The sequence below is a fragment of the Molossus molossus genome, unplaced genomic scaffold (genome assembly GCF_014108415.1).
Source record: "Molossus molossus isolate mMolMol1 unplaced genomic scaffold, mMolMol1.p scaffold_m16_p_10, whole genome shotgun sequence".
NCBI classification, from domain to species: Eukaryota; Metazoa; Chordata; class Mammalia; order Chiroptera; family Molossidae; genus Molossus; species Molossus molossus.
Window position 1 is genome coordinate 19115744 of NW_023425345.1, and position 21273 is coordinate 19137016.

At 36.6% G+C, this 21273-nt stretch overlaps 1 protein-coding gene across 2 annotated transcripts in view; it reads left to right on the top strand.

The window, feature by feature from the left end:
* The window catches only part of NTN4 (netrin 4), a 128689-nt gene extending 120638 nt beyond the window's left edge, over window positions 1-8051 (top strand). The window contains exons 9-10 of one of the 2 annotated variants that reach the window (XM_036252618.1): window positions 2013-2183; window positions 6653-8051. In XM_036252618.1, the coding sequence (XP_036108511.1) occupies window positions 2013-2183; window positions 6653-6789 (308 nt within the window). In that variant the 3' untranslated portion in view covers window positions 6790-8051. The remainder of the gene's footprint in view (window positions 1-2012; window positions 2184-6652) is intronic. The other variant, XM_036252617.1, reaches the window with a different exon arrangement.
* Window positions 8052-21273: the final 13222 nt, after the last annotated feature.

A 21273-nucleotide genomic window follows, 5' to 3' on the forward strand; every position in this document is an offset into this window, starting at 1 on the left:
GGTTCTTGATAACATTGTATTTAATCTCATAAGAGATAAAAAAGTAAATGTTAAAAACCTTATAAATCTTATCTAAAATTACATGCATATTTCTCCCCTTTCACTTGCCAACTTGACTAAAAAATAGAATAAAACTTTTTAAATATATAGTGCCAATAAAGAAAAGTCAGTATACAGGGAATGGTATTTACTATTAAAAGCAAAAACAAAAACATGACTATTTATTTCAGAGTCAGTTGGTTCAGTGGAAATATCCATTGGCTTTAATTACCACATAGATCAGTAGCTCTCTGACTGAATTTACAAACAACCACATTGGCATCTTTTAATACAACTGTATTATTTCCTGCTTAAGGAAACTTGAATGCTCTTAATGATATAATGAAATACTTTGATCTTATTAAGTACAATACACCCACAGACTTGAGGGTAGGGGAGAAAGGCCCCACCCCATTCTCTGGCTTAATGGAAAAAACTTGATTTATTTGATTATTCCTTTTTTTTTTTTTTTTTTATCCTCACCCGAGGACATTTTTGCAATTTTTGTACAGATAGAGTGGGAGGGAGAGAGAGAGAGAGAGAGAAACATCGACGTGAAAGGGACACATCGAGTGGCTGCCACCCACACGACCGACCAGGGCCGGGGTCAAACTGCAACCGAAGTACTTGCCCTTAGCGGGAACCGAACCCGGGTCTCTCCAGACCGCAGGCTAACGCTCTAACCGCTGAGCCAAACCGGCCAGGGCTGATTATTCCTTTAGCAAATATTTATTGAGCTATCATTGTGAACAGACAAGTTCCCTGCTCTCTTTGAGCTTACAGTCTAATGAAAAAATACCCCCAAAATACCAAAAATAGCTATTGGGCATTGGCTATGTATGAGGCATTATGCTATGTACCCTCCATGCAATTATCTTATCAGGATTCTAGTCCAAACTCTACCTCTAACCAGCCAGTCATGTACACTTGAGCAGTTCACTAAATTTCTTAAAACTTGCCTCCTCATATATAAAACAAAATTGGATGAGCTCTTAAGACCCCTTGGAAGTCTAAAATTTGGTGATTCTAAAAAGACAACTGTCTGACAGTTGTATGGATACGGGACTAGCCAGGATAGGGTTCTTGCATTAAATATTTCTTAGGTCTACTTTCTTCCCCACCACAACTTACTCCATTACTTAATTCACCCTCCATCCATTTCACAGATGTTACAGCATCATAGAATCATGAGTCATATAGAATACTGAGGCTCCCTAACCCCAGTCAGCCTGCATTTTACACCAGGGAAAGAAGATTAAGTAATCAATAAAATTATTTAATCTTTTTAGAATATTATGCATGGTTGGTGTGGCTCAGTGGATTGAGCCTTGTCCCATGGACTGAGGGGGTCCTCCTTCAATTCCCAGTCAGGGCACATGCCCCAGTTGCGGGCTTGATTCCCAGTAGGGGGCATGCAGGAGGCAACCGATTGATGTTTCTCTCTCACATCGGTGTTTCTATCTTTCTCTCTCTTCCTCTTTCTATCTAAAAAATCAATAAAAACATTTTAAAAATAATAATAGTAAAATATATCTTGGCATAACATTTGTTCTTTGTCACACTATCATACACAATCAACCTGAAGAGTATAATATAGTTAGAATCTAAAGAAAAACCAGAATAATAGTTCTACTTCCTATGCATCTTTCTTTCTATTTAGTTGATAGCTGAATGTGTTTAAGATTATACTTGTAGTAGGCAGATGGCTGATATACTCTTAGCATAGTGATATGGGAATGAGTAGCAGCTGAAAATGTAGCAGTCTAAGAAGGAAGAGTATAGTTGATATAAATGAGATGAAGCCAGTACCAAGTTGCTGAACCTAATTATTTTTAAAGCAAATTTCCACATTCTCATCATTATTAATTCACTTTTCTATTATATTCTGAAGTGCATATTTAAGTTGTTGTTCAAACCTCAAAAGATGATATGAAATTCTATGCATTTTGACTTTTGGGATTGTGTTGTTACAGTGCTAAAAATAAAGATTTTATCAGCTCATGATAAAGGATCTCATGCTGAGGTCAATGTGAAGATAAAAAAAGTCTTAAAATCTACCAAATTGAAAATTTTACGAGGAAAGCGAACATTATATCCAGAATCATGGACTAACAGAGGCTGTACTTGTCCAATCCTCAATCCTGGTGAGCATTATATTTTTCTAGCTTAATAACTACCTTCTCTCTGCTGAATTGCTGTTTGTCTTACATTCTCTGAACCACAACCTAAATAAACTCTGCAAGAGCATCTCTCCTTTTCATATCTGAATTTGGGGGAAAGCCCAAATGGAATTCTTTGAACTGACATCAAAAAACTATTTCTCTTCCAGGTGCTGTATTAAAGTATAATACTTTAAAATCCTACAAATAATATTCTGTGCCCTAAAAGAGAAGTCTCAGATTGATTCCAGGTGTCAGTAGCATAGAAAGCACTTTCATGAATTTATCTGCCACTAACACTTTATCTGAAAGCTAGGTCCTATTATGGTGCCCTGGGTAGAACTTGCTCCCAAAGGAAGTTCAAATGCAAAATTCCATCTGTGCAGATAATATTGAATTCATTTTTACTACTGCATGAAAAGCATCTGTTTCTCCTGGATAGAAAACAACTCTCAAGTTATCATCTTATTTTTCATTACATGATCATTCTGGTTTCAAACTAGAAACAGCAGAAATAAGCAAACAAAAACAAACAAAAAACCCTTGTAGAATCTTAGTGAAACTTGAAATGCAGTGGAGTTTGCACCTTAAAATGTTATGGCAGAAGTAGAGACAAGCAAGTAAGCTAGGGATTCATACCTTTATACTCTATAAGTACACTCCTCATACTGTATCATAAGCTGCTTATTTCTCTGTCTCCCTCATTAAGTTTGATGTAGATTTTTTACTATAGTGTCTCCAGTACCTACCATTAGTACCCAAGTAATAGTAACAAAGTTTCCAGATAGTAAGTTCTAGCAAAACAAATAACTTTTAAAATATGTTTTTATTGATTTGAGAGAGAAACAGCTACGTGAGAGAGAAACATTGATAGGTTGGTTGCCTCCCATTTGCATCCCAACTGGGGACCAAATCCAAAACCTGGGCATGTGCCCAGATAAGGAATCAAACTGCCAACTTTTCAGTGCATGGAACAATGCTCAACCAAGTGAGCCACACCAGCCAGAGCACAGATAACTTGTTTTTAATTCTCTGTATTTCTCTGTTTGTGCAGTTGTCTTCCGTGTCATAATGGCACTGTAGAAACAAGTGTATAATTTCTCTTCTGGATATAATTCCTTCCAAATTTTAATCTAGGAAACCATAGTTATGTTAATAAGAAATTGTGATCTCTGACAAATAAATTTGAGAGAAACAAACATAACTGAGTGTGTGTGTGTGTGTGAGAGAGAGAGAGAGAGAGAGAGAGAGACCATCAATACAAACTCTCTCAACCAAAACCATCTAAACAATGATATACAACTCTTGACTTTATTTCTACTGTTAACTAATCTCTCACACCCTTTTATACCCCTTCAGTATTTTATTTAAATTAATTTAAATTTTAATTAAAAAAAGGAAAAAGATGACATTTTAAATAAATAAATATAGTTTCAAAAAACAAATCAAGTAATCAGAATCTTGGATTTTGAACACAGGAAACAAAGAGTCATTATCTGTGTTCTGTTTCCCAAAGATCTAGGTACAGGGGTTCTTCCTATAAGCATTTTCTACTATCTTGGCAAAAGAAAAAAAAATCTGATCAGTTTTTTTTAGCCAGACATTAAAAACAAAAGCTTTGACCATCTGAGCCATCCTCCAGGAAGTGAACTATACTTCCTAATCGGGTTTCTGCCAAACAGTCAAGGCATCAACTGAGTTCATCACAATTGAAAACACAAGCACAATTATTCAAAGAATTCTTGAAAACATGTTTACTCACTTGAAGAAAAGACTGGAACCTGCCAAAGCAAAACCAGACACATTTTCATTTCACTTTGTTTCTCCATTTTTACAAGTTCAATAGCTAAAGGCAAAGAAAGCTGATAAGAAAATTCTGAAACCTTAACATACCAACTTGTTTCCTTTGCTACTTTTGATAAGGAGCAATCTAATTGGGCATCCCTGCAAATTCTTTCATTCCTACATTCATACATACATTTAGTCATTAATTAATCATATATTTTAGAACGTCAAGGCTAGCGCTAAAACCCTCACTTGGTTGAAACGCTGTCCCGTGCACCCAGAGATCACCAGTTTGATTTCCTGGTCAGGAGGCAGCCAACAGATGTTTTTCTTTCCCTCTCCCTCTCATTTCTTTCTCTAAAATCAATAAAAACATATTTTAAAAAAAAGTTTTTTAAAGACTAGCTCTAAAGTGTTATATTTTCTTTTTTTATGAGCACACAATAAACATTTTGTCCTCAATTCAGTAAAGTAGACGTCAAAAGCATAGAGATAGGAAAATAAAACATAAATGCTAACAGTGATGCAGCAGATAACTGTTCTCCATACTAATTTTTGGCATGATGCTGCTCCATAATTTATTGATCTATTTCAGTATCCTATTTACTAGTTTAATTTTATTTGTACTTTAAATTAACGTCAAATTCCTCTATTATTCTATTTCTAGTTTCACAGTAAATTCATTTAAAATACTAGACTTAATATTAAACTTTTCTAAAAATTATTTACTGTATTTTTTGTTTTTTATCCTCACCTGAGGACATTTTTCCATTTGTTGTTCAGATAGAGTGGGAGGGAGAGAGAGAGAGAGAGAAAAAAACCATCAATGTGAAAGGGACAGATCGAGTGGCTGCCTCCCGCATGACCCAGCCAGGGCCGGGGACAAACTGCAACTGAGGTACGTGCCCTTAGTGGGAACTGAACCCTCATCTCTCTGGACTGTAGGCTGACGCTCTAACCACTGAGCAACTGGCCAGGGCTATTTACTGTATTTTTAATGAGAATTTTATTATTTTAGAGATGATAGAAACAATATAAAGAACATTATATTTTAACTAGTCTGTTAATTAAACATTGAGATTCTTTTCATGCAGAAGCTAAGGTTACCCTTTAAAGAATTTAAATACCTTATAATCCATCTTACATTTGTGCTCCCCAGCATTTAAACCTCTCTATGTCATTATTTTCTTTTTTTAAAAAAACACCATCATAGCTATCTTTAAATTTAGGAATGATTTATTTTAATAACCTTTTAAAATAAGCCTTTCATTGTTATACAAGCAACCCAGGTATGTACCCTGACCAGGAATTGAACCCAAGACCTTTCAGTGCACAGGATGCTGCTCAACCAACAGAGCCACACTAGCCAGAGCTTTTTTCCCTTTTGAGACTAGAAAATCATGAGTGTGGTCTTGCTATACAAACATTCAGTTTCCCATTAACCATTCATTTAATGATTTTATCACCAATTGGTAATCCCTGCCTGAACCAATAATGTCATGGAATGACGTTTTCTAGATTAGTTCAGTGCATAAAAAAGAATACATTTTAAAACCATGAGTTTAAACTGAAATTTTCAATGAAATTTTCATATCCAGTGTTTATTCTTAATTTGAGTTTTAAAGTATATGTCTCTTTATCTTATATTGGAAATTTTTATTTTATAAACATAATTACTTACTTGCTCTATCCTATAATATTAATGAAAAGTGTACAAATATTTATATTACTACAAACATCTACTGAGGGAAATTATATTTCTTTTTAATATATAGATAATGAGATTTCTTTTCATTTTGTGTATATTGTATTAGCCTGAGAAGAATTCTGAATTACAAAGTCAGCTCTAGGTCTAGTCGGTTCTCACCATTTTTTAAAAAACGTGTAACAAACATCCTATATTCCATAAGCATATCAACTTTATCTAGGAAATGTGTGCTGTTTTATTAAACCCATACTTTGTTTCCAAGATGTTTTCCCAAATGGTTTTTAAACTTTTATAAAATTTTCCTTAATATACAGTACCATACATAGTGAGTCCCCAAGAAATATTGATTTATAGCAGTATATTAAGTGCCCACGGAATACTTTTTTACCATAGAGGGTGGTATAGCATAGAGTAAATAGTTCTGTAATCAGACAGACCCGAGCTTAAGTCCAAGCGCTGCTACTACTGAGACACTAAACAAGTTCTTAATCTTGCCAAGACTCAGTTTCCTCATTTGTAAAACAAGAAGAAAAATAGTACCTATTTATAAGGTTATTTTCAAGATTAATGACATAATACATGCAAAGCACTTAACAAATGCTTATTAAATGTCAACTATTATTGCCCAGCCGGTGTGGCTCAGTGGTTGAGCGATCAACCCATGCACCAAGAGGTCACCAGTTTGATTCCCGGTCAGGGCACATGTTCAGGTTGTATGCGGGGCATGGAGGAGGCAGCCAATCCATGTTCTCTCTCATCAATGTTTCTATCTCTCTCTCCTTTTCCCTCTCTCTCTCTAATATCAATTAAGAAATAAAAATGTGAGCTGTTATTGTCTATTACTCCCTATTTCGACCATGAATATATAAAACCATTAACTATGCATACATGAAACTGCTGAAGTCACATCTCCCCTTTCAATAAATTATGATACTATATAGCCCCATTTGTTCTCTTTTAGGTTTGGAGTACCTTGTCGCAGGACATGAGGATGTAAGAACAGGCAAACTAATTGTGAATATGAAAAGTTTTGTCCAGCACTGGAAACCATCTCTTGGAAGAAAAGTCATGGATATTTTAAAAAGACAGTGCAAGTAGCAAAAAAGGTGTATAGCACAGAATGGCACTTCTCTATGTATAAAACACAAACTTAATGAAAAGGAGACCTCAGTATGAAACTGGAATTTTTTTAAGTGCCAAAATGTATAGAAATGTTCCAATGCATGGGCCTTGTCTAACCCCTTTGGGGCACATGTTTAAATATACTTTGTTTCATAAAGAGAAATGGAAAAAAAAAAAAAAAAACCTATGCTGATACCTGTTTTCTAAAGAATTGATTCTGAAATTCATTAAGAATATTTTAATAGCAGTATGATATTTAACAGTAATCCATTAAGGGCAATACATATAACAAGGACTCCTCCCAGCTTCAAATATGTTAATACTTATATTTGTGCTAAAGTAATAAGATTTTAAGCAATCCCCAACCCTTCTATCAGAAAAGGTGTCTCTTAAAAAGAACCTTCTCTTGCGTGATATGTGTGAATTTTGGTCTGTGGTGTGTTAAGAGGAACCTCTCCACATGTATATAGTATTTCTTTGTATAAAGCACTTTACTACCTACCACTTGTGTTGTGTGAGTTTGGAGACACTGTTGACAGTAAGAAAAAGGTGTGTAAGAAAACCTATTGAAACAGTAGCACTGCCACTACATGTGGACAAAAGTAACCAGATAAAGGAAGTTGTACTATTTGACTCTGAATACTTGGAGAAACTATGTGAAGATGCATAAAGGAGAATATGTTTGCGTGAAGTCTCAGCTTCAGGCTAAAGATTAGATTCCATAGATATCGGCCATGATGAAACTTTTTTATAAACAAAAAGAGATTTTGAAATAGAAGAAATCGTAAGTATAAAAATATGCTTTGGTAAAGAGGAAATGAACTTAAAATTTTAAAATGCTCATTTATTTGCAATGTACTGTATACACTTCAAAAATTCTTATAGATACAGAATTTGTTTTATTTTTATGTTTTAGTATTTAAACCTGAATATTGAAACAGTTTCTTCCTTTTCTTTATTAACAGTATATGGTCATTTCTATGTACTAATTTTTTTTACACAATGTATATGATATTTCACAAAATTACAGTGTTTCATTATTATTCTTCTTCTGTACCCATGCATAATCACTTCACATATAGTTTCTTCTGCACTTGAATATACAAAACATGAACCACAGTACCATAAGGTTAACTTCACATATAGAACATATTTTTTTCCTGAGGTCCTGTGGACTTGCAAAAAATATATATATATTGCTTTGTTAATTTTTTATATGTAATAAATAAATATTATCTCCAGATTTTTGTCTCATTTCCTGATCAACTCTTTTAATGATGCTAAAGATTGCCTTCTCTAATGAGGGAACTCAAATCTAATTCCTTAAATTAAGAAAATCAAACAAGGGCCTAGTGTTTCTACTCTGTTGTGGGGTTTGGGGATGGAGTGGACACTAATTCAGATGAGTTTAGCTTCTGTAACAATTGGACATAAACTTTTTCATCAGATGCATTGCATTTTTATATTACATTTACTTTTTAACTTATTTTTAAGGTAATAAAAGTTTATTGTTGAAAATACAGAAAACTATAATGAGAAAAAAAATCTATATTTCAACCATCCGGTGATGACAACCTTTAGCATTTTAGTGTCTATGGTGCTAGACTGTTTTCTATGCATATACATACCTTTTATAGAATTATAATTACATTATACATTTTCTAATGAAACCTACATTTATCACCTGTAGCATGTCTCTCAGCTTCTTTTCTATTGCTATCTTATGCTAGTAGGTGGGACACTATCTAGTAGGGTATCATTCACAAGCAACTTATAAAATATGTTGAAAAGTAAACCATATCAAGAAAAATATTTTAAATACATCAAATATAAAATTTGCTTGAGTTTCAGAATTGTCAAGTTGCCTTCTTTTCCATATCACTTTATTTAAAATAACTATTACCCTTTTTTAAAACACACAAATAATGTCTATTTTTTAAAAGTAGAAAGATGTCTATATTATTGAGTGAAAAAATTTACAGAAGAATATAGATAGTATAAGCCCCCACTTCAAAAACATATTTGTAATATATACAGAGTTTTAAAAGATGTAAAAGAAAGACAGATTATAGCAATATTTGCCCTTGTGGGGAAAGAAGGAAGATTTCCCCTTTTTATTTGGCTTATATCTTTATTGTTTGACTTTTGTTGATCATGTACTACATTTGTAATTTGTTTTTTATTAAAACAATTAAAATGTAATCAATTGTTTTAAAAGTGTGTTTAAGAAAAAGCATAACTAAACATTTAATTTTGTCTATGTTTGCCAAATTATTCAGTCTAAACATGTCTTCCAAGTCCTCTCTTCCTTAGTGGCTCTTTTGAGCACCTTTTCTGGCAATATTCCAAAAATCAGGTCACTAGTATAATTATTTCTTAAGGTTTTGATTCTCAAACCACTTGCAGCCCTTCCGCTGCAGTTTTAATTTATTATGAGCATCATTTGGCTTCCAAAGTGGAAAAAAGGAAAGAAAAAAGAAAGTCCTGTGTTCCCCATTTGTAAAAGGAAACAACAAAACAGAGCTCAAGTTGCCAGCTCATGACCCCATTCCCATTCTATCATTTCATCATTCTGCCACACTTCTACATACACTTTCTCCTACTTGGAATCTTTCAAAATAACCATCTCAGTACCAAGGCAACGGAGTTGAATAAAATTTCCATCTATGGCTTCAGATGAACCTGAACACTTCCTTTAAGAGCTACTGGGAAAATCTCTGCCCGCAGAGCTGTACTTCCTATACTTGGGGCTTTATTATTCAGCAGATTAGTTGCATAATCTCCACATACCTCTGAATAATTTGCCTGAGGTCAACCCAGGCTATGCCCTCTTATTACATCACTTTCCTCATAGAGGAATGTTACTAATATTTAGTATTTGATGCAATGGAAATTCTCAATAATAGGACAATCTTTTAATAGTGTCCACTAAATGAGGTCAAATCTGTGGGGATGTGACCAGGTCCAAAAAGCAATGTCCCTCTGGCTATATTAAACAGAGAGCAAGGCCTGTTATGGGTAAACATAGTTCTCTAGATTCTTGCACAATAAATCCTTTTTTGAATGATCAGAGACTTATCAACTCTAAAGGGTGGGAAAAAAAACCCTTGAAAATTCGCTGTGCGGGCTGTCCCTCTGCCACTCCCCTGGAATGCCTGGGAACAAGGGGCAGGAGCTCCGCCTGGGCTGCTAAGGAGTTTTTCAGAGGCCCCAAGACTGAACTGCTTTTGTGTTCATTGTTTCAATGATAAGCAGTCTCCTAACCTAATTTTATCAAAGAGCCAAAGTTACTCAAGACTTATTTCCCACAGCTTGGAAGAAAAATATTTATGAACAACCTCAATTTTGTAAGGGAGATCGGTGTGATAAAAATGGAATAGAAGCAAGGGGGTGTGCCTTGCATGACATGTTTTTTTTTAGTTTCTCAAAGGATGATTTATCTGAGAATACTTTTTAAAGAAATGATGCCCTTGTTCTTGTTTTTCCACACTTTCACCAAAAGGATTTAGTCATTTTTCTACTTTTTGAGCATTAATAACTATGTTTGAGAACTGCAACTTTTTTAATTTAAAAATTATCAGATTTATTATTAGTCAGCTCATACATAACAAATAGTGAAAAAACAGGGTGTTAGCCATGAGAAATAAAGAAATATACACTGGGCCAAACATATTTTCAAAATGTGAAATGTATGTTCGGTAAAAAGAGGGTGTTAGTAAATGCTGAATTCAACTCTAGTTTCTTAATATGTACTCACAGGTGAGTGACCATATTCCAAAGTATGATCACTAGTAATGAATTAATTTAGAAATCCAAGAATATCAAAGATGTATTAGGAATGATCAAATCATAGTGTGCTTATTTGAATAAATGGGAATGGCAGCCTGGCAGGGGACCTTGCTTTCCTGGAAGAAAAATAACCACTGTCAGCAAATTTTCACAATATGAGCAAAATGGTCTGCCCAGAAACTCCCTAAATACATCCTTCTCAGCCAGGATATCACCAAGGATTTCAAACTCAGTGAGTGAAAAATAATAAGATAACATCAAAGGCAATCAATAATTAAGAATTTGACACAAGCTAGGTACTTTTCTAAGTGTTACATGTGTTATTCTCATCTGCTCCTCCTAAGCACCCTTGAAGTGCATGTTATTATTACCTCCATTTCCCAGATGAGGAAACTGAGGCACCGAGAAACTAAATTGTCCAAAGACACTTAGCTAATACTGGTTGTGGAAAGTGGATTTGAACCTAGGCATTCTGACTCTCAGAGATCACATTTCAAACACTAAAATGGGATTCTGGCATTTGGAAAGGAATCCATGTCATTCCAGTTGAGACTAACTGCACCACTTTCCTCGTTGGTTGTTTCTTTACATCATAATTGATGGAAGAGCACTGATGGTCAGCATTTTTCCCATTTCCCTTCTCCATGCTACATCCTAGAATGTGTCCTAATATTTTATTCTGTGACTAGGTAACTTTATAATTTCCTACTTTCTTTCTCTTTGTTACATTGCCATTAGGGTAATACTGCTTACCATAATTAATACTAAGATGAAATAGTAAGAGTCCATTTCTTTTTTTTTTTTTTTTATCCTCACCCCAGGACATTTTTGCATTTATTGTCAGATAGAATGGGAAGGAGAGAGGGAGAAAGAGAGAGAGAAACATCGATGTGAGAGAGACACATCGACTGGCTGCCTCCCACACAACCCCATGGGGCCGGGGACAAACTGCAACCGAGGTATGTGCCCCTAGTGGGAACCGAACCCGGGACTCTCTGGTCCATGGGCCGATGCTCTAACCACTGACCCAAACCGGCCAGGGTATAAGAGTCCATTTCTTACCTTTGCTCTTTTCTTCTTGGTCTGGTTTTCTGAGCTCTATATAGACATAAGGTTCACTCTTGCATTTATCAATAATGACCCTGAATAAACTACTGTGAAATTTAACAGCATCCCATTTCAAATCAATTCTCTCAGCTCTGACTTTTGATATGTAGAGCAATTCTGCTTGTAAAATGAATTATACCAGAGAAAGACAGGATATAAGAAAAAATAGAAAATGTAGACACTTGGTTAACCAAGAAGAGAGAGCAAGAGGCAGAAAACAAGGGATAAAGATAGAGAATAAAAGAAAGCAACCACGCCTGGCTGGTGTGGCTCAGTGGTTGAGCATTGACCCATGCACCAAGAGGTTGCCAGTCCCTGGCCATGGCATATGCCCAAAACTGTGGGCCAAATCCCCAGTGGGGGGCATGCAGGAGGTGGCCAATTGATGTTTTCGCGCACCGATGTTTCTATCTCTCCCTCTCCCTTCCTCTCTAAAATCAATAAAGAAAAAAATGTTTTTAAATAAAAATTAAAAAAAGAAAGCAACCACCAGTAGTTCGTTTTAGTAAGAATATGCAAAATATTCCCAAGTAGGACATAGTCAACCAATTCTTCCCATGGTATCTTGCTAGATACCATGATTTATGTGAGGTACCCTCCAAATACCTATTACAAAATTTTCCCATCCAATTCCCCTACTGCTGGATGTGTTTAAGGAGCCAGAAAAGCTATAGAAGATAAAGCAACAGAGAAACATTGGGTAATAATAATTAAGAAATTACAAAACCAATTGTTTTGCCATATATTGAAATAGAATTTTAAATTCTTTTACAAAGTACATAGTCAATAAAATATTTGCTATCTGTAAGCATTGCCTAAGAGTCTTTTTCTATGTGTACTAATCATCATAATGGTTATCACTTTTGCTCTTATTATATTCCAGGTGCTGTGCTGAACTTTACATGACTCATCTCATCAGACCTCACATAACAACCCTGTGAAGTCAGTACTGTTATTAGGGGGAAACTGAGGGACAGGGGGTTAAATAATTTCACTAAGGTCACAAAATAAGTAAGCAACAAAGCTAGTACTTGGACCCTGATTTACCTATCTTTAGAATTCATACTTCTAGCCTCTATTATCTACTAAAACCTCTAAACCAATCATCCTCAAATAATGCGGATAAAAATCAGCAGACGTGTTTGTTAAAATGCAGAGTCCAGGGACCTACTTCAGAATATCTATTTCAGAAGGTCTGGGTGAGGACAAGGGCTGACATTTTAATAAGGACCAGTGGTGACTCAGACACAGGTCATCCACAGACAAGACTTTGAGAAACACTGCCCTAGACCCTCCTACAGAATGGCCTTGGCAATTTCATAGAATTATTCATCATTTCTGTTTCTGCAAATGTATCTCCCTCTGGCAGAAGTCAACTTGACTTTCATCAGAAATGTTGTTTTTTGAACAGCAGAATCATTAGTTCTATTATCGTTATCCAAGAACTAAGATGGTTATGTACCCTACTACTTCCTAACCTAGCCTTTAAAAGAATTGTGAAATACCTAAATTTGTCTTTGATATCTTACCTCCTCAGTCCACTGTGGGCAATCTTCTCCCAGAAGCTCATTGGCTTTGTATAGCTCAGGGTCTCCAAGAAGACACTACGCAAAACTCTAAACTCCCAACTTCCCCTCCAGCCTTAAACAGTACAAGTTCTTGTCAAGACGCTACTCTTCCCCAAGAGACTGATTAAGATAAAATAAATAATTCTAATGAGATACTTTCCCAGTTTCCCTATTCCCTTCCTCCCTAACACAATGTTTTATTGACCCAAATAAACCATGTGTGTCTGCAGAAAACTTTTAATGAGTGATTTTTATCATGAGAATTTTAGGCACTGATGGCAGGCCAGTGATGGAGGTCTTTTTGGTCAGCTGTGCTCTTCAGTACCTCATCAATCAGGCTGCCTAGGCAGCTTCCTAATTTCCCTTTAGGCAGTGCCAGTCCTGCTCACACACTCAAGTTGTACCCCACTCAGAGACTTAAAAAGTAGGGAGAAAGGTGAAAACACTGTGGCATTGGGAAAGAAAAATATGAGGAACTGACTAACACACTGCCTCGCAGAAATGAGGATTCAAAATGACAAATATAATCATAATCCACACAGACTTCACATTTTTCTTCCCCATTCCTGTAAATGAGAAATAAAATTCAGAATAACATTTTTCTTGATAGGTATGGAGGGAACAATCAAGGAAATGCACACAACTTACATCACAGCAAATGGAATTTCTTAACCTCAGACACTCTCATGTTACACACACACTTACGTGTTCCAACCTCTTACCCATGGAGACTTGCCCAGCAGTGACCTTCTGCAACCTAGAGAGCTTTTTATAACAATTGAGAATGCACAATTGGATGTTTTTATAAGTGTGTTCTCTGCCTTTGATAAATGTCATAGTAAGCAATTTGAAATTAAAACAGTGAATATATTTTTAATGCAGTATTTACAAGTACACTTCATTAGTATTCTCCAAAATTTAACCAAATATCTCAGGAAAGAACACTAACTTTAGGAAAGACCCCTCCAAGTTTTCACTTGCCTCCCAAATGTTATCCTATGAGGAATAGGTAAAAGCTATTGAGAAGTTGTGTTTAAAGCCTCATATTTGGCAATAGCTGATTTTTTTTAGGACTCTAATATCCCTATGAAATGTGTATCCCTTCCTTAATTCAGAAAATAAAGTAATACATGTGTATAAATAAAACAATAAATACCCTACGAAGTGAAGAGTTCTTTATAATCTATTTTTATGGCAATATATAATAGATGCTTGCTTCCTCTTACTCTCCCACTGAGCAGATAATTCATTATGTAAATCCTCACTGAAGCAACATGGTTTTCAGAAGAGTAAGGGTGGAAACAGCATTTTTTGGCGTACTAAACACCATCACAATCATTATCTCAATTCTCAGAGCAACCTTTTTGTTGTTGTTGTTAATCCTTACCCAAGGATACTTTTTCCATTGATTTTTAGAGAGAGTAGAGGAAGGGGAAGAGGGAGAAAGAAACATGGATGTGAGAGACAGACATCAACTGGTTGCCTCCCACATACTCCCGGACTGGGGCGGGAGATCCAACCTGCAACCCAGGTATGTGCCCTTGACCAGAAATCAAACCTGTGACACTTTGGTGGGTGGGACAACACTTGAACCACTGAGCCACACTGGCCAGGGCAGAACAACCTTTTTAAGTAGGTGCTATTACCTCATTTTACAGATGGGGAATGTGAGATTAAGAGGAGTGAAATAACTTGCCCAGGGCCAGGAAGTAGCTGCGCCAAATATTCAAAATAGGGATTTGTCTTATTTCAAATCCTATGCTGTCAACAGCACAATGCTGTTTTACACTCTGAACTCCTTTCTCAACATCATTTGTTGGACTGTAGATCTCCACTCATGAATTTCACAGATATTTCTTATGACCCTCCTATCTGGTGGACACTGTTCTGGGCCCTGGGGATATAGCAGTGAACAAAACAAAATCACTAGTCGCATAGAGCTCACATTCAATGAGGAAGAACCTTCAGAAGCTAGCTCTAATGACTGACCCTCGCTCTTTATCCAGACTTTAGGGTTTCTTAATCAAGCTCAATGTCCTAAATGATTTAAGAGAAATATTCCTTTTCCATCACTAAAGGGAAAATTCGATGTAATAGACCCCACCATCTTGACTGTATTGAACATTGTTTTCCTCCAGACGAAGTGAAAGCAGCAAATGACTAAATTCTTCAGAGTGGAAAGCTGTTATAATTGGCTAATGACCACAAAGCAGGCGTTTCTGGGTTACACTAAATGCCTAGAGGGAAACAGCAGAATTCTTCCTCCCACTGCCCATTATGGAGCTGACAAGGTCCTGCTCTGTGCAGTGCTCATTAATTTTCCTATTGGCTTTAAAGATTTACAACAGCTCTGTCCAACACCCATGCGTGAGAAACACAGGGATTCCCCCATGCCCAAGCCATGGAGCACTGGCCAACTTTGCTCCCCATAAGCCTGCTAGGGGCTCGCTACTCGAGTCATGGTAACTCAGGAAGATTCACTTGCCTCTGTGAGAAATAACAGTAACCAAAATAGAAAAAGAAATTCTAGGCATTCTTTCAAACCGTTGGGAAGTTCCAGCACATTCCAGCTACAAAAGAATTCAAGTCCCTCCACTCATGTCAAAGCTCCAGCACCATCCTTGTGTGCTTTGTAGATTTAATAGACCAGGGCCCAGTAATTAACTCTACAAAGTCCCTCCCTGCCTTTTTTATCATGAACTGCAAGCTGATGCCATAGGGAGGTCAATCTGGGATTTGGTGCATTATCCTCAGGCTGTGGGCAATGACAGATTTCAAAGATTTGAAGTTTCGAAACATAAAGAATTGCTATTCCAGAGCACTCAGCCAATCATTGGTGACCTGGAGACTTTTGCATACTATTTTATTCCTTAAACTCAGAAATCTACATCCATGACCACTTATGGTTGCAAAGAGAAGTCTTCACTCCTTTCAGGGTCCAGGAAGTCCAATGTTCTTGTGTCCTTTTCTAGGCCCAAGAGCATCCTCAAAATCACCCCTGTTTGGATCTCCCCTGCAAATTCATTCTTAACTGTGATTCTATTTATGAAGACTCACTTCTTGCTTACTTCCTCTTTTTTCTTTTTGCCTATTTCTTCCTCTGTGAAGGAAGGAAAAAGAATGGACAGAAAAACAAAAAAAGTTGCTCCAATTTTTTGAGGCAAAAAAACTCCTGTTATTAAGGAGTGTTCCCCTGAACAGCTTCTCATACCAGGGATCAAAAACACTGACCTTGATAACACAGTTGGGATAATTATTACACCCAGAAAAGAGAAACCCTTTTTTCACGATGCCACAGATTCAGCATGTATTTTTTTCTATATAGAATGCATATGTCCTCATTCTAATAATTGAGAGGTAGAAGAGGGAGAAGACTAATACAACCCAAACGCCAGCAAATACTTTTTTAAAACATTTTTATAGAAAATTAACATCTGGTTGGAGAGATAATAAAACAAGCACAGAAGGTGACTTGAACTAGGTCTATCAGCAACTTCTCAGCTTTTGAATTCCATTAGGCAAAGGGGACAGACTCATTGGAATTGAGTCCTGAGACAATGAACTGGATAACTCTTCCTGCAGCCAGGCAAGCTTCAGCATCTCCATTCTCTTTTTCCTACTAAGGTTGAGAGATAATGACTGCTGTAGAATCTTTGAAAAAAATAAATCACTGAATGCAGGAAATGCTGTCATTGCATCCCCATTACCTAACTGTATATCCTATATAACAGGTATGAGTGATACTCTGTTTGCCTGAAAAGGAAACCAAACACCGTAGATAGCGATGATAGTGGTTTTACTTCTACACCACCATCTTAGGAGAGAAAGTGACAATTCATAGATTGTACGAGCTTTTTGAGGGCAGGGATCACATCTATTTTGTCTTTTCACATTGCATCCCCTGTGCATACCAGAGTGCCTGGAATAAAGTAAGTTCCAGAAAATATTTGTCAAATGAATACATGACATCCCCAAATTAGAAAAGCCTATCTAATGACTCCCCATTCTTTACTTAATCATTTAATACTTAATGAACAATTGCTGCCAAAAAAAAAACAAACAAAAAATAATAATAATCCAGCATAATGGAGTGGTTAAGTACACAGAATCTAGACCCCAATTATCTGGATTCAAATGCTGGCTCTTGTCACTTACCAGCTGTGTGACTCTGGGCTAGCCAACTAAACGTTCGGCATTTGGTTTCCCAGTCTGAGAAATGAGGATAATAATAGTACCTCCCTTACAGAGCTGTGAGGATAAAGTAGATTAATATAGGTAAAGTATTAGAATAGCACCTGGCATAAAATAAATACTAGGTGGTTGCTATTACAATGATGATGGTGTCCCAGGTTTTAGGACACTGGGAATACAACAGTGAAGAAGTCAGACAGGTGTGTATGTAACTTACATTCTAGTAAGAAAAACGATAAACCTATAAACAAATCAGTAAAATAATTTTACTGGTATAAAGTTTTCAGTGGTAAAAAGGAAAGAGTGCTTCCTTGGTATAGAGAAAGCAACACTGAGGGGGAATTCAGTGTGCAGAATGTTTACTAAGTGGGGTACTGGGATCAACATCTGTGCATGGGAGAAGGAACCAGAAGTGGGCAGAGGGAGAAGTCATGCTGCAAAGCAGGCCCATTCTCAAAGCAGCCATTCTGTCCAATATTTGCACCATTTCAGAAACAGCTTTAACTCTGGTCTGTGCTTCTTAATCTGCACCATTTCTCAAAGAGCTTAAAAGGCAAATACACCAACAAATGTCTCACACAATGAAATAGTACCATTAGTACTACATAGTAGTTTGGCTTGAAGAATTTTTACTACATCCTTACACCTGGGCTTCCAACAGATCTACAGAAAAATGGCAAGATGTTGTTACTAGACCACAAGGATTACTTGAAATGAGCTATAGTATAAAATTGGAAGTCAATATTGGATATGTGCCAAAATTTTCCTTGTTGATTTTTTAGGGCCATGATGCTTTTTTCATAATACATACATCTTCAGTTGCTCTTCATGGTATTTTCCTGTTCTCTGCTTGCCAAATATTATTTGGCTGATTGGTCTTAGTGGAGAATGCAGAAAGTCATAAAACTAGAAATTAGTAATTAATGACATCACAAAAAGATGAGGTAAAAACAAATATTCTGCTTTAACCCTGGTTTACACTATTAACAAAGAAATGAATTTGGCTAAATCAGCAACTTCTAACTCTTCCTGGTCACTACCACTTAGTAAAAATTCATTTCTGTGAACTCAGTGGTACTCTATTTGGCTGTGGTTCTCACTGGGAAATTTCCAGTGACAAATGAACTTTCTGATTCCACCATTCCTGGGTTCTAATTGTACATCCTTGCCACAGAATTCTTGTGTGGTCTATGCCTCTTCCTTCATTCTTTGCTCTGCAAATAAGGTAAAGAGTAAGTATGCTATCCACCTGATGACAGAGCCACTCAGAGACACCTTGTTCTCATATTACATAGGCATCTTCAGAAACAGCTTTAACTCTGGTCTGTGCTTCAGGCTACTTAGTTATTTGATTTACATCAGATTTTGAAATATGCAGAATAAACTACTTTTGTCTGGTAGAGACCAGTCTCTTTAATCTGATGCTCCATGCTGCTTCCTTCAGCCATGGTTCCCTCGCTGGCAAAGCTCTCAAACACTTTGTTGCCCCTTGTTGCCTCAAGAGTTAGTTGCACTTCTTCCAGCGACTGTGCAACACCTTTGTCAAAGGGAGCTCATATCAGTTTTTCCACTGAGTATTCCATATTGCTTGCATAAGTCATATCTCATACCTCTTTCCAAAAAACTTTTTTGAATTAAAATTGCATAAGGCTCTAAAAAAATTATAGTAGAGAAGCTAGTTAAAGGGACACACCACATTCACACTCAAAGCCACCACTTGACACTCTCATTTGGGTCTTTGAGATCGGACATGAGCCCACTGACTCTCTTTTAGCCTCACCTTTAGTGTTCTTAGCCTTTCCTCCATGACTCCACCCCTCCATGACTTTCCCCCAGATGAAATAGGGACACAGAACAAAGCTGGCCTTGAGTATTTGTTAGTCTCCCCAGCGTAGATCTACAATACTCATAGGTTATATTGGTAAAGGAATAGAGTATGTTACTAGAGCCTGTGTCAGTCAAGGCTCTTCAAATATTTATTGAGCACCTTCTTTACGTTCAATACCAAGGAGTTCTTGGAAGCCATCTATTATTACTAGTCCCGGCAGGTTTCCCTGAAAGTATGATTACATCACATGCTTTTCACAACCCTTATTGCCCTCCAGTAGCTATGGTGCAATTCTGGCTAACTGTGGATTGTTGAGTGGAGTAAGCCTGAGCCACAGATGAACCACAGGCAGACACAATACAGCTGACTCCTTCATCCCGTCTCTATCGTCCAAAAAGCACAGAGTAAACAATAGCTCTATGTTATGGTCATTATTGTGTACTTTCCTCCTTTGCTTCATTACCTCATATCTGTTGCTTAAACTGTAAACACAGACCAAATGCCAAGACTGAGATAAAGTCACCAGGAAACCCAGTTCCATGTGCCAGATCCACCTTTGTGCTTTTCAACTGTTGCTATGTTTGTTTAGAGATGGCAGGAAAAAGGTGCCACATGGCTCAGTGCTCATTTGCTTCCTGCTCTGTTAGATATTAAACCCCAGAAACCTGAGCAAGTCTGTCTTCCTTACTCTAGCCAACTGACTAGAACACTAACCTCAGCTGAATGCCCAATGTGTGTTTTCCTCCTCCCCTCTTCTTTTTCCTCCTCTTCCCAAGATCCTGTGAGCTAAGCACTAACCATGTAATAAGCAAGAAGTGTATGATGCAGAGATTTCTCCTGAATGATTCTACTCATAGAAACACACACACACACACACACACACACACACACACACACACAATTGTTGACTATCTCAACCTGCACATGACTTTTAGAACAAAAAGATTCCTGTTAAATAATCCTCCCTCAGTAAATTCTCTTCACCATTGTAAACTAAGACATGACCTTCAAGCATTAATACCCAGACAATACAACATTTGTGTGTTATTTAATTACCCTATTTCTTTTGTTAATGTACATTCCTGTGGCTATAGCACTTTCCACACAAGTTTTAAAAAAATACTACATAGGATTAAAAAAGTGTTTAACTAATGTGTCCATATTTTTTCTCCAGTGTAAAATTATTTCTTTTACCTTCTAGCCAGGATCTATTATTGTTTTGAGGTTATCTCATAACAATGGCTAATTTATTAAGACCTGGAAAATTATAACAACAAGTCTTTGTACAAACTTTCAACATGCTAGAGATTCGGTGGTGGTTGTTGTTTTCTTTTTTTTTTTTTTTAAGAATGTGACAGATCCAGCAGGGACCACTGTCATTTTTGTGCCCTCATTATGAAGTGATTATTTTCAAATTGGGAAGTGGTCATCTGGCAGCATAAACAACACTCAAAAAAGCCAATTCAATAACTCAGATGGGTTATTCCATGCCATCTACATGCTCAAACAAGAGGAAGAGCACACTGGCTTTAATAATCCTCAGTTTCCAGCCAAAGGCCCTTCAGAGCTCCTGGCTGCCTGATCAGATGTCTGGAATTATGAAAGCAAAGAACATTTTTGGAGCTGAGGGAGAAACTTCTGATTTGCCATAAAAAGACTTGAACTGGACAGCTTGCTCAGTATTCTACATAAGTATCTCATAATCATGTACTGATCTACTTTTTATCACATTGTACATAGGAGGAAACTAAGACTAAAAAGAGTTAAGAAATTTGTTCATAGGCAAGCACCTAGGAAATGATGGTCCTGGAAAGCTAACCTTTCCACAATGTCCACATCGTAAAACAGAGTATCAGACGGTGCTGATGGTTTTGACCAGTGATTCCATTTCATTCCCAAATGTTGCCTAGTCTGGGTATGATATATGTAACCAGGTGACTCTAATCACTGTGGGGATGAGGCCCAGAGTCATTCCGT